Consider the following 13,940-nt stretch of genomic DNA (forward strand, 5'->3'; position numbering starts at 1 on the left):
TAGATCGTAGAGACACACAATAAACAGAACAGACACACACTTTGCCTATTCCGTGTCGGGCAGATAAAAACCAACGATAATTCGTGAGAGGGATTGTTTAAAAAAGCTGTAAAGAAATACACAGGGTGGACTGGCGGCCTCAGGGAAGGCTTGGCCGAGGAGTATTCAGGCCTTGGACACTGGAGCCGCAGGGAGAATGCCAGTGTGGCTGGTCGGGCGAGAAAGAAAGGGTAGCATCGGACGAGGGGGAGAAGGAGTCAGAGACCACATCGCTACAGCCTTCCTCACTGTGAGGAGCTTGGCTTTTAATTGAAGGGGATAAAGTCACTGGAAGCTTTTAAACAGGGGTGATAAGGGGCCCTCAAGTCTGTCCTGGATCGTAGCGACCTTGCGCGCAACAGAATGAAACACTGCCCCGTCCTGTGCCATCCTCACAATTGTTCCTCTGCTTGAGTCCCCTGTGGCAGCCACTGTGTCAAATCATCTCATTGGAGGTCTTCCTGTCTTTCTCTGCCCTTCTACTTTGCCAAGCATGCTGTCCTTCTCCAGGGATTGGTCTCTCCTGAAAACATGCTCAGAGGACGTGAGAAGAAGTCTCGCCATCTTTGCTTCTAAGGAGCACTCTGGCTGTACTTCTTCCAAGACAGATTCTGTGTTCTTTTGCAGTCCATGGTATTTTCAATATTCTTTGCCAATGCCATCGTTTAAAGACATCGGTTCTTCTTCGGTCGTCTTGATTCAGTGTCCAATGTTCGCATGAGGCCATTGAAAATACCATGGCTTGTGCTAGGTGCCCCCCAGTCTTCAAACTAATCTCCCTGCTTCTCAACACTGTCGTCTAGAGAGACCTTGTGCAGTAGATTGGCCCAATGCAACATGTCTTTCAGCAGGGGGGTGGCTTAATCTGAAAGCTGGAGTCTGGGAAAGTGTGGGGAGTCTTGGGATTAGCAGCTGAAGGATATTCTTGCCTAAAACGCAGTCATAAGCTGAGTTGACTGTTAACTAGGACTGAAGGATAAAAGGCAAAGAGCATAAACGTGAAGCTTTACAGATTTAGTGATGAGAGTGGTGCTGGTTCAGCAGTAGAATCCTCACCTTCCACGTAGGAGACCCAGGTTCGACTCCTAGCCAATGCACCTCATGTGCAGCCACTGTATTTCTGCCTATGGAAGTCTGTGCGGAGGAGCTATGATGCTTAACGGGTTCCACTGGAATTTCCAGGCTAAGACAGACCAGGAAAGGAGGCATGTTTCCCCCGCACCTCCTGATTAAAGACCTGCATATAATTAAAATGTATGTCATAAAAATTATTTTTGTTAGGAGCTGATACCAAGGGCTCAAGTAGAAAGTAAATGCTTTGAGAATGATGTGGGCAACAAATGTGCAAATGTGCTCGACACAATGGATGGATGTATGGATTGTGACAAGAGTTGTATGAGCCCCCAATAAAATGATTTTAAAAATTATTTTTGTTTTTCAAAACCATTTTCTTAGTAACTCCTATGTATATCATCCCATAGTTCAATCACACAAGCAGTATTGTACAATTGCTACACAGTTTCAAAACATTCTCTTCCTTCTTGAACTCCTTGACCACAACTCTCCTTTGTCCCCCCTTCCGCTCTATACCCTCCAGGAACCCTTACTCTACTTGCTGTCACTATCGGCTCATCGATCCTGGGGTCCACCTACTGAACACCAGGGAAACAGATAACCAAAATTCAAGAGCCTTGGCCTTCCACTGTCATCAGTAACTTGCTGCACACCAGAATCATATAATTTAGGCCCTGATACTAATTCACTCCTTCAGCTTCAGATTATAAGATGTACAATCCTTTGGCCACTGATGTTGGTGTGCTTCTTCCATGTGGACTTGGTTGACATCTCACTTAGATGGCTCCTTGTTTGGAAACAAGCCTTTAACACCCCATAAGCTATTTTATCTGATAGCCGGGCACCATCTAATTTCTTCACCACACTTTTGTTATAGCCCCCATACCTTCTGTGTTCCCTTCCTGAGGGTGAGTATTGAGCAGGGCCATGATGTAAGAACTAGTTATTCTTAAATTGGATCTAGGATTTAGTGTGAGCCCCAAATCCTTTCCTGGATCTATGTTAAAAAAAATTTTTTTTCAGCCTTTGGCTCCCTTTAGAGACCAAGGTTGTTAATTTATGGTAGTTTGTATCTTCTTCTGAAAATCAGCCAGTGAAAGCTCTAGAGGTCCAATTTTTAGCAGATCACTGGGCTAGCATCAGACCAGGCAGCATTTCATGCTGTTGTGCCTGGGTAGCCTGAGCCGGGGGACTGACTGGGAGGCATACGATAGTGTGGAACCATGGTGATGCAACAGTCAGCATCTCTGCAGTTAAACTTCCGGGTCAGACCCACCCAGTGACTCCATGGGAGAAAGGTCAAAACATTCCATTTCTGTAAAGACTACAGCCTAGGAAACCCTGTGGGCAGCTCTACCTTGTCACAGGGGGTCATTTTGAGTCAGATTGTTGTTGTATAAAGGCACACAACAACAGCACACTCACATACACACACACACACCGTGCTGCTGTCTGTCTCTCAGGGTGTCACCCTGTGACATTGAAGTAACCCAGGTCACAGCTGGCCTCTCCCTCTTAACTCCCAGCAGTCCCACGAAATGACTGTTAACAGGCAGTGATTCGGAAGATGGGACATCATCGCAGGCATCCTGACAGAAAATTCAGAAATGGAGCCTGAATAGTTCTGGGCAGAAAACCAATTTAAGCTTCTAGATGCCGGTGAAGATAGAGTGTCTACATCGCCTGGGGAAGCTGAAACACTGGTGGCTCAAATTTGGGAGGAAGGTTCAGACTCTCCAGACCAGCCATTGGCTTCTTGCCTAGAGGAACCATGCATAGTCCAAATTAGAGTGTAAGCAGGTGAAAGGGGAGTGTGTTGACTTACTTAATGTGCCGTTAGTCACCTCTAGGTTCTAATGTCCATTGCAATGACTGCATAGAATGCACAGACAAAATTCAGGATGGAAGAGTTTATGATGCAAGTTATCAAGTTGTAATACCAGTGAGAAATGCTCAGGGTTGAGTGATTTATCAGGACATGTGACAAAAGTTCTTTCAGGTCTGCTAATAAATGCCCAAAGATGCATCCTTTTCCACTGGAAGCCTTAGCCCTAAGACATTCAACTTAAGCTTCGTGGGCCAGGAAACACAGTTCCCTGAATGATGTACCCAGTGGTGCTACCCTTCAGTAAGCCTCTGTCCAAAGGCACAACTTCACTTCCGTGGCTCAGCAAGCCCAGTGTCCCCCAATAAAGTGCCTAGAGGCACCTCACACTCCCCAATCCAGTTTCCTGACAAAAGCACTCCAGCTTCACTTGATCTGTTGGTGGAAAGTTCTCCACTCTGAACCATGCTACGCTTCTGGTTCTGCTGCTGTTTCTCTCATGTTCTAGCTGTCTTCTGGATCTAGGCTGTACAGGAATCTTGGATCCAGAAGATATATATTGCTCCACTCCTGGCTCTTGCTGGTAATGAGATTCCTCCTCCTGGTTCTCAGAGGGCTCATTTTATATACCATAGGATGGCATTCCAAGGAATCCTGTCCACAATTACTTAAAGGTGAATCTTACCAATACCACCCTGACCCTACCCCACCCCAGCCAACTTTCTTACCAGACCCATGCAGAAAAAGGTCATTTGGTGGAGTTAGAGAGGTTGGCTGGAAAAGCTACATTAAATAATGCACTTCTCCTGCAGGGAGCCCTTACTGACCACAGAAGTCAGACAGGATTATGTTGCCTAGAGGAGTTTGTAAGGCTGTGCTGAGGTCTAGTGGCCATCAACAATCTCCCTATCAGAAATCGGTTGCGTCTGTCTTACTTCATCTGGAAGTGTGTTCAGCATCACAGTAGCACATAGGCCTCCCCTGACAGACAGGCTGTGGCTGCACATGAGGTGCCCTGGTAGGGAATTGAACCCAGGTCTCCCAAATGGAAGGTGAGAATCCAACCACTGGACACCGGTGTATTGTCACTAACCCTGAAAGCATTGCTCTTAGGTGTGTGAAGGGGGAGACGGAGGAAAGATGGCTTCCCTCTCTTTCTGCGCTCCCTTTATGAGCAGAGCCCCATTTTCCTGGCCTTCATCCTCTTCATCCTCATCATCCTCCAGCAAGTGCAGAGTCTCTCACATCCTCCCGGCCCCAAAGGCCTCTACATCACCAATTCCCTTGTCAAGAAAATAAGGGTAGCTGGACCAAAGCTCTAAAGGACACTGTTAACATAGGTAATACCTGAATAATTTAAGATGCTCTTAGCATATAAAGCAAGTGTTCGTATTGGAATAAATCACAGGGTCATAAAAGTCAAGCCTAGGGAGCAGGCCTTGGGAGGAAGAGGGGTTGGTTTGGTTTTCAATGACAGAAGGATGTGTTAGTATGGGTAAACTAGAGAAACAAATCCACATAAATTCATATATGTATAAGAGAGAGTTTTATATCAAGGGTGAGTGTACATTCAGAAAGCATCCCAACCCCAACCAGTCCAAGTCCACAAATCCCAGATTAACCCATATGTCCAACACCAATCCACAAAGTCCTCCTCCATTTCACAAAACACACGCAGTGACACTGACTGCAGGAGGAAAGCCGAGTCAGTGAATGGGTAAGCATCTCAGCGCTGGCAGGGGTCTCCAAACGGTTGCTCCAGCACCCAGGGCTGCATCGGGCTAGGTCCATGTGGCTTCTCCTCAGGGATGTCTTGTAGGAAGTGAGCCTTGCCAGCTGAAGCACAGAAGTGGCTAGGGCAGCTGCACCCTGGTCTGTTCACCAGAGAGCAAGAGACCTGAGAACTAGAAAAGCAAGGCTCACCGAGCTATTTATCCCTCTGCCCTTCAATTAACCCCACATGTGTTTATCAGCCAGGTTGGCACAATCAACCCTAACTATCTCAAGGGATGAACGAAGGTGGACGTTCCTTTTGGACACCCATTGGAGAGCCACAGCAGAGATCCAGGAGCCTCATTTCCTGGACCCCTCTCATCCTTCTGATCCATTTGTGGGCAGTACCTCAAGGAACGTTGGTAGCATAGTGCATTAACCTCAACTTCAGCAGTTCAAAAACCCCAGCTGCTCTGCAGGAGAAAGTAGAGGCTTTCTGCTACGGTAAAGAGTTCCAGCCTGGGACACCCGCAGGGGGCAATTCTGTTCTGTCTGATGGGGTGGAGAGGAGTCAGCATTGACTCCATGGCAGGCAGTGTTCCGTTCTCTCCCACCTCCCGCAGCCCCGGGACATATCTTGGTGGGCAGCTCTGCCATGGTGAAAGGAACAGGCACGAAGGAAGCCAAGAAGCAGGACAACAGTGTGACCGCGAGGCCCCATCACAACCACAAAAGCAAAACAAAACAAAATAGTCGGCACCTCTCAACTACAGACGAGACGGTCCAGAATGAGCGACAGACGCACATCTCATCGTTTACAGGAGGGGGCTCGGTGGCAAGGAGGTGGCGTGTTCATGAGCATCGAGTAGACAATGTCAAGTCTCTGCAGGTGCCTGAGTGTTCTCCACGGTGCTGCCTTGGTCTGTGCTCGTGGAGCGCGTAGAGGCAGGGAATTTTTCTTTATCATTGCTGCCAGAAATAGCCTCCTTAAATCCCACTGTAAACATGGAGACAACTTCACGACTCCCCCGCGGGCGGCAGGAGGCTCACTCGGATCTTTGGAGAGGAGCGCCAACGAGGGCCAAAGGCACGGATTTTAATTAAGCGCACGCGTCTGCAGCAGCTCCTGTCAGCGTCACTCGCCCCGATTGTTGAGGCTAAATTTAGCCCTTCTGACGGGCTGGCATCTTCATCCTCGGCCAAGCCTTCAGCGGAGAACATCAGGCTGTGACAGGGGGAGCCATCACAATGGGAACTTTGATTCAGCCTCCCTCTTGCCGCCTCCTGCCAGTCAGGCAGCTCTTGATGCACACGTGGGGGACAGCGGAGCCACACGCTCCCTGCCTCCCTTCTCCCTGGGCCTTCGAAGGGGTCCAGCAGCGGCCACCCATCTGCCTGGGGTCTCTGATTTTGCCTTGAGGGGTGCAGAGTTGAAGTGAACTTAGCTACTCGCTGACAGCTGGGCAGCTCGAGCCCACCTAGAGGTGGCCTGGGAGGCAGGCTGGCTGTCGCTTCTGAAAGCTCAGTGTTGGAAACTGACATAGAGCAGTCGTTCTCTGCACCTCATGTTCAGCTCATCACCACACCACCACCGCACAGCACCACACCACCACCACACACCACACTACCACCACCACACAACACCAGACCACACCACACCACCACCACCACACAACACCAGACCACACCACCACCACACCACACCACCACCACCACACCACACCACCACCACCACACAACACCAGACCACACCACACCACCACCACACAGCACCAAACCACCACCACCACACAACACCAGACCACCACCACCACCATACCACCACCATACCATACCACCACCACACACCACACTACTACCACCACCATACCACCATCACCACCATACCACCACCACCACCATACCACCACCACACAGCACACAACACCAGACCACCACCACACCATACCACCACCACCACCACCCAATACTACACCACCACCACCACCATCACACACCACCACAAAACACCACCACCACATACCACACTACCACCACCATACCACACCACCACCACCACCACCACTACCACACCACCACTCCACACACCCCCCCCCACCACAATCACCATAATACCACCACCACACCATAGTACCACCACCACTGCTGAGGTCACACATATGGCTCCAGAGGCACACCCAGGGGCCTGTGGGAAGCACAGACCCACCCCACACAGCTCTGAGCTTTTAGGGCCCTGTGAACACAGATTTTCATCAATCTGAACTTTAGCACTCTATTAGATTGTACCAGTAATATAATTATAGCCCATGCACTTAAAATTACAAAGATAAGTGTTCTTAGAAGGGTTACTCATTGTAAATATTTCACAATACTGTGTTTATAAGTCTCTGTTTTAGAATCTAAATGTATCTTTTAATATGCTTTAGCCTCAAAAAAAAAAAAGATTAAGGGTGGGCCTCTCTTTGGAGGGGCGCCTCTGCCCATGGGATCCACACCCCTTCCTGGGCGGTGCCTAGCCTGAGCTGCCACTGCCCACCTGGAAGATAAGACAGCCCAGCCCAGCAGCTCACACTTCCAGCCCAGCTGGGCCTTCCGTCAATGGCAGGGGACACAGTTCTCGCTGCCCAGCAAAAAAAGCTTCAGGGACGGTCACACCGGTACTGGGGTGGCCAGTCAGTGGCTTCAGTGAGCCCAAGAAATGATGATGATAAGGATCTAAAGCACCTGACTGGTGACCAAACGGTGGCCTTCTCCAGGCGGTTTGCCGCCTGGAACTCCGTGGGACAGCCCTGCGCTGACCTAGAGGGTGGCTGTGAGTCGGTGGGGTTTAGTCATGGGTCTTTTGAATATTCCAGGAAATCCACTGTCTATGACCAGAAAATACTGCCCCGTGCCATGCCTTATCCGAAACCTTTGGGGCCGGACATGTTTTGAAATTCACGATCGAAACAAGTTTCGTTTTAGAGAGGTAGCCTAGGAGAGCCATCTCTTATTATCAACACCCTCCGCCAGGTCCGAGGCAGCAGCTTGCAATCCAGTCGTTAACATCCCTTCCACAAAGCCGATGAATATGCATACTACGTGGGGTCGATGAAATCTACACAGAGCCTTCCGCCAGGCCCGGTCAGGCTTTGTCCCACGTGAGCTGACTGCAGGAAAGATGGGGTGCCTTCTGGATTGAGGGATGGCAGAGTATGGGGCTGCACTTTTGAAAGGCTTCGTCTTTTTGGTCTCCATCAGTCTTGCCCAATGATGTAGTTAGGACAACTCGGGCGTGACTGTTGGAGTGCCTGCGTGAAGAGGAGCAGGGAGCTCTTTTGCAGGGAGGGCAGAGAGGCCATCTTTTGAAGGAGTATTGGAAGAAAAAAAATCACTGTTTATGCCTTGGGGTGTTGCAGTTCCATTATTTATCACGCAGGCTAACCAGGGTGAAGCGGCTTCCACTCCCTCCGGCTTTGAAAGCACATCAAAGGCAGTGGGCCAGGGAGCAGACCGGTTACCTTAATGACCCCTCGCCAGCTGGCCACAGGCACCCCAAAGGTTGTAGGGATGATCTGAGATGGTGGCATACATGTACTTTCATCCTGATCCGAAAATATCACTTCCAGTCCTCTAACGCTGGGATTTTTTGGTACTTTCTAATTAAGAATATTGGCAGAAACCCCTTTTAATATTTTATAAGAAAATAGCTGCATACTGGCTTCTCAGGGAACCCACGATTATTCAGCCTTTGCAAGACACTACCAACCCTGGCTAGCACCCTCCTCAGACTCGGACACCTCTCTCTCCCCATTGGTTGCCAGCTGGGTCGAGGGTCCGAGGTGAGTCCCTGGGAACTCCAGGCTGGTCTGCAAGAAGGCCAAGCCTTTGAGGAGAGCGGAGCAGAAGGGACCCAGTTCCCCTCACCAGAAGGCCCATTTGGTTCTTAGCTCTTTGAATGCAATGAAAAGTCATTTGCTTTTTTAAAACACATACCCCCTTGGCATGCTTTCCCTGTGTGGTTCTGTTGCTGTTGTTGAATGCTGTCAAGGTGATTCCAACTCGCGGTGACACTGTGTGACAGAGTGGAGCTGCTCTGCAGAGGTCCCTGGCCTATAAGCCTTATGGGAGCAGGTCACCAGGCCCTTTCTCCCAGAGAATGATGGGAGCCGGTGAGCAGCCAAGTGAGTAACTATTGGCCCATAGAGGTCCCTGCCATCTCACTGCTACCCAGTCAATGTGGACTCATAGTGACCCCCGTGGGCTTCTGAGACTGTAGCGGCTTACAAGTGTTCACCCGTGGTGACTGAACTGCCGACCACGTGGCTCGCAGCCCAACGCGTAACCAGGACACACCAGGGCTCCATGCCACTAGGGGCGATGTATGTTAATTAGAAGTGACTGATGAAAATGTAGCAGCATCTGAAATAACTCGCCACAGAGTTCAGTCGTACGTGGAATCCAGATGGAACAAGTGATGGTGTGTTGTCGTTAAGTGATGGTGTGTTGTCATTAGGTGCCACCAGGTTGGTCAGAGACGGGAAAATTCATTTTGCCCAAAGCGGCTTTACCAAGTTGGCAAGGGAGAGAGGTGCTAATCTCATCACTGTTTTGAGTAAAATTAAAGGGAGTTTATACAGAGGGAAACTATAGATGGTGCTCTACTTTCTATGTAGGTGTGTGATACCGAGCCTGAGACTCACTAGACTCAGTATTCCTGCCGTGCGTTAGAATAGAATCGTTGCCACTCGATGCTCTATGGGACTTCACTCCCCCAGGCCCCATCTCTTTGCCCCCAGAGATGAAGGAACGGAAGCTTGCAGGGGCGAGGTGGTTTCAAGGTTGCACGCGGAACTCACTAGTAGGAGTAGAGACTTGAATCTAAGGCTCCTGAGTCCCAGCCCGGATGCATGGGGACATGAAAGGACGTGTAAAAGTCTGAGATGGAACTCAAGCTTTCAGAGGTCATTTAAACCATTTTACTTGTAAAAATCCGTGTGTGGAATTTTGGGGACATTCTACTCTCTACTGACAATTAAGTGCAGACTAGAGTTTTGTTTGTCTGTTTCTTCCCCTAGGAACAAGTCTTTGGTCTCTTATTGTATTTTGCCTGTTGATACTCCAGAGATCAATCACCCATCCCCCACCACCAACTGCCCCATTGTCCTATTACTAGCATTTGTTGAAAGAGCCTTGTTATCTATAAACATTGTCTTGGTTTTGGTGCCCATGAAAACATGCAGGTCGATTAGAACATTTGCTCTTCCTGGGGCCCGACTACAGCAATGTGCTCTTTTGGAGAACGGTCCATTTCTTCATGAAAGAAATCTCCACCTTGACCTTTCTTTGGGAGAGCTCGGAGTGATGGGCTTGTTATCATAATCTGGAGCAAGACGTAGGAAGATGAGACTTTATTCTTTCTACAAAAACAGAATCTGTTTACAACAGAATTGGGAAAATAACAGGAGCTACGAAATTGTGTCAGGTCAAGTGTCCTTTTAATTTAAAACATCATTATTATTTTCTTTCTTTCTGCATGTACATTCGGTAAAGGATTCAGGCAATGTGCCCTTAACATCACTTGGTAGAGGTAGAATCCTAGCCCTTAACATAGCATTCAAGCGATCTTTGTTTCCTTCAAATATAACCTTCTCAAAGCTTTTTGTTTATCTGTTCGCTTTTTCCGCTAGTGATCCTGGTCCCTGAATTTATTTATATATTGATATACAGGCATGCCCATAGAGATCTCTGTATAAAAGTGGAACATGTTCCTTTCAGCCCTGTCCTTCCAGGTCCCAAATCTGTGTCTCTGTTTCCTACAGAGATCTGCATGCATCTCTAAGAATACCTAAGCAAATTTCCAGCAAATAGATGGCTACTTGGTGCACAGGGGTAAACCAGGGTAAGCAAAGAGATGCGGCTGTCTGTGGATCTGTGGAGGCCCTGGAGCACTGAGACGGTCTGGCATCTGACGACATGCCAGTTCCGTTTTCCTCCCGGATCTTCAACTCAGCAGCTGCCTCACTCTGACCCCAGCTCTATCCAAAAGGGAGCATCCTTGGGGGCCATGGCGGCACTGCAGAAGCGGCTATGGCAGCGTTCTCAACCTGTGGGTTGCAACCCCTTTGGGGGTCGAACGGCCCTTTCACAGGGGTCGCCTAAGACCATCGGAAAACACATATTTCTGATGATTTTAGGAACCGAGACACTGTTCCTCTGTTTCCAGGCTGGTCCGCCCACATGCAGATACGCCCACATACGAGTACCCAGCGTGAAGACTGTTACCCAGGCTACACCATGCTTCAAGACAAATTTTCATTTATTTGTCATTAGAAATAAATATTTCACAATATATAATTTCATACTGTTTTTGTGATTCATCACTAGGCTTTCATTATGTTCAATTTGTAACAATGAAAATACATCCTGCATATCAGATATTTACATGATGATTCATTACAGTAGCAAAATTATAGTTATGAAGTAGCAACGAAAACAATTTTATGGTTGGTGGGGCACCACAACATGAGGAACCGTAGGACAGGGTAACGGCATTAGAAAGGTCGAGAACCACTGAGCTGTGGTCTTGGAGTAGGACTTGAGTCACTGCATGTCCTGTGTTTTGAGTTCGCGCAGCATTATCAGCTGCGACTTCTAATTCCAGAAGGACAATCAGACATGCATGTGTTGGCATAAAGAAGTAAAACTTAAAGCAGCTTTATTTGGAAGGGTTAACACAGATGATCTCACAGCAATTCCAAATTCCAGGATTTAATTTATACTTATTTTAAAGCATTTGTTCACTCATTTAGTCCAGAAAGGGAATTGAGAGCTTAATCCGCAGAAGTCTCTGTGTTTTAAAAAGCAATTCAGCCATTTATGAAATCTCATGTAAGATATTTACAAAGCTAGTTGCTTTTGACTCACCTCTGACTCATGGGGGATCCCGTGTTTCAAGTCAAGTGAACAATGGTATGACCTTTTGGAAGTGGATCACCAGGGCCTTTCTTCTGCGGTGCCTCTGAGTGGGTTCCAGCCACAAGTAGATAACACAATAATGTCATATATATATAGTTATTGTTAATAATAATGTTAAAAAGAAAGCAGACTTAGAATTAAGGATAGCAACGACATAAAGATGTTTGAAAATTATGTCTAGAACAAGGGCAAGGGAAACGTAGTTTGTCATCGGTTTGCAGGAGGAGACACCGACCCCCTCCCGCACACTGCACAGGGACCCTCGCAGCTACTAATAAGGTTGGCAGTTCAAACCCACCCACCCTCTTGGTGGGAGAAAGAACTGACGGTCTGCCTCTGCGAAGATGACAGCTGAGACCAGGCTGTGAAGTCGCTCAACTGCCGCAGGAGGTCGCTGCGAGTCAGACAGAACCAACCCCATGGCAGTGTTACTTTAAGAATGAGAAACAGTAAGATATGACAAAATAATAATTTATAAATTATCAAGGGTTCATGAGGGAGGGGAAAAAATGAGGAGCTGATGCCAAGGGATTAAGTGGAGAGCAAATGTTTTGAGAATGATGAGGGCAATGAATGTACAAATGTGCTTTACACAATTGATGTATGTATGGATTGTGATAAGAGTTGTATGAGTCCCCAATAAAATGATTAAAAACAAAAGAAAGAGAAACAAAATCAGAAGTGATACAAAGACACCCAGCGCGATACTTCTGCATAACTCAAGTCACTAAGCCATCCCTAGGCCTTTGTCACCGGGAGTCCTGCTTGTGCCATGGTCAAGTGCTCTGTTGCTAACCCTTAAGTTGGGGGTTCGTACCCACCAGCTACTCCTCAGGGGAGAGATGTATGGCTTCGGAAACCCTAGAGAGCGGAGTCGAAGGCCAGTGGATGGCAGTGGGCTTGTTTGATTTTGGTTTTTACAGTCTTTTCCACTTCCAAACCTAGAGTAGTGTTCTGGTAGACATTTACCAGGGTTACTTGGATGAATTAATTCAAGTGAAAGATTTATAGATCCATTATCGTCGTATTGGCCAATCCGATGTTCCAGAGGCCAGTCTGGCATGTGCCTGGTAGCAGGCAAACTGTAACTGCTCATTCTGTTCTCTGTATTATTTATAGGCATATTTTGTACCATTTCCCTCTGCACGTACGCTGCCAGCATCTCCTATGACTTGAGCCGGCTCCCGAAGCTAATTTACAGCCTGCCCGCTGATGTGGAACACGGCTACAGCTGGTCTATCTTTTGCGCCTGGTGCAGTTTAGGCTTCACGGTGGCAGCTGGAGGTCTCTGCATCGCCTATCCATTTATTAGCCGGACCAAGCTTGCACATCTAAAGAGCGGCCGGGACTCCACGGTATGACTGTGTGCCAGCACCTTCCCTGCGCGGAGGCCCAGTCCTGGAGCAGCGGACTGTTGAAGGGTGGGAAGCAGAGCCCACGTCAGGATCCCAAGCACAACTCGATCAAACATTCCAGCCTGTTGCCTGCCAACCCTTCCTGGATGACTGATAGCCAATCATGCAAAACCTCTCGACCTTTCTGAGGACAAGACTACTGTGGATTCAAGTGCTTTAATGACTTCCTGCTTGGACGGTGTGCAGCGGTGAGCAGGGCCATGGGCCCGCTCTAGGTTCAGAACAGAGGAAATGGCAGTGGGAACCCTCTGCGTGGTCTCCCCGGAATTCCAAAAGTTTGTATATAACCATCACCTGAGAGTCATTCCTATTTGCAAACTGGCTCCTCACAAAGCGCGTATCATTGTCCTGTCTGCTTGCTCGCGTTGAACCCAGCATCGCCAGTGCTGGTCCTGATGGTGCCTGGTTGCGTCTGCACCAAAGACTTGTGCGGTTTTTTGCAACTGTTTCTCATCACAGGAAGATTCTTCTCTGTTGACTTATTGTTTTTTGGGTTTTATTTTCTTTTCCTTTCCACCCCCCATTGAAGTCTCTTCTCTGTCTTTGGACTGGACTAGATGTCACGAGATGAAACAGTTCAACTGTGTATAAAAAAGCTACTCCGCGACACTATGCAGTATTGTTTGAAGTTCTGTCTGCCGTCTGAAGTTATCCGTCTCTTTATGTTAACTGGATTTCTGCATTAAATAACTGCCCCTTGTTAAGTCCTTGTGTGCTTTCCTGAACCTTCCCACGGTCTCCACAGGTCTCCCTAGTGGTACTAATAGATCAGAAACTTGCCGTTTCCCTGTTCAGAGTCTTAATCAGATTTACTAATTGCTTGATTGCAATGAGGTCAGTCGGTCAGTAGCATTTATCTTTTGTAGCCAACCACGCACTTGCTACTGATCAGAGATGTCATGTTCACCCTTCTTTTT

General features: G+C 48.1%; 1 protein-coding gene across 1 annotated transcript; it reads left to right on the plus strand.

Annotated features, from left to right (window-relative positions):
* Positions 1-12,717: 12,717 nt before the first annotated feature.
* Positions 12,718-13,727, plus strand: TMEM178A (transmembrane protein 178A; the record flags this gene model as incomplete). The annotated part of the gene is made up of 1 exon (XM_045287032.1): positions 12,718-13,727. A coding segment is annotated over one exon (252 nt), but the record flags the coding sequence as incomplete, so codon positions are not given.
* Positions 13,728-13,940: the final 213 nt, after the last annotated feature.

Source organism: Echinops telfairi, unplaced genomic scaffold (genome assembly GCF_000313985.2).
Source record: "Echinops telfairi isolate 266 unplaced genomic scaffold, ASM31398v2 ScPeMD7_10;HRSCAF=50, whole genome shotgun sequence".
NCBI classification, from domain to species: domain Eukaryota; kingdom Metazoa; phylum Chordata; class Mammalia; order Afrosoricida; family Tenrecidae; genus Echinops; species Echinops telfairi.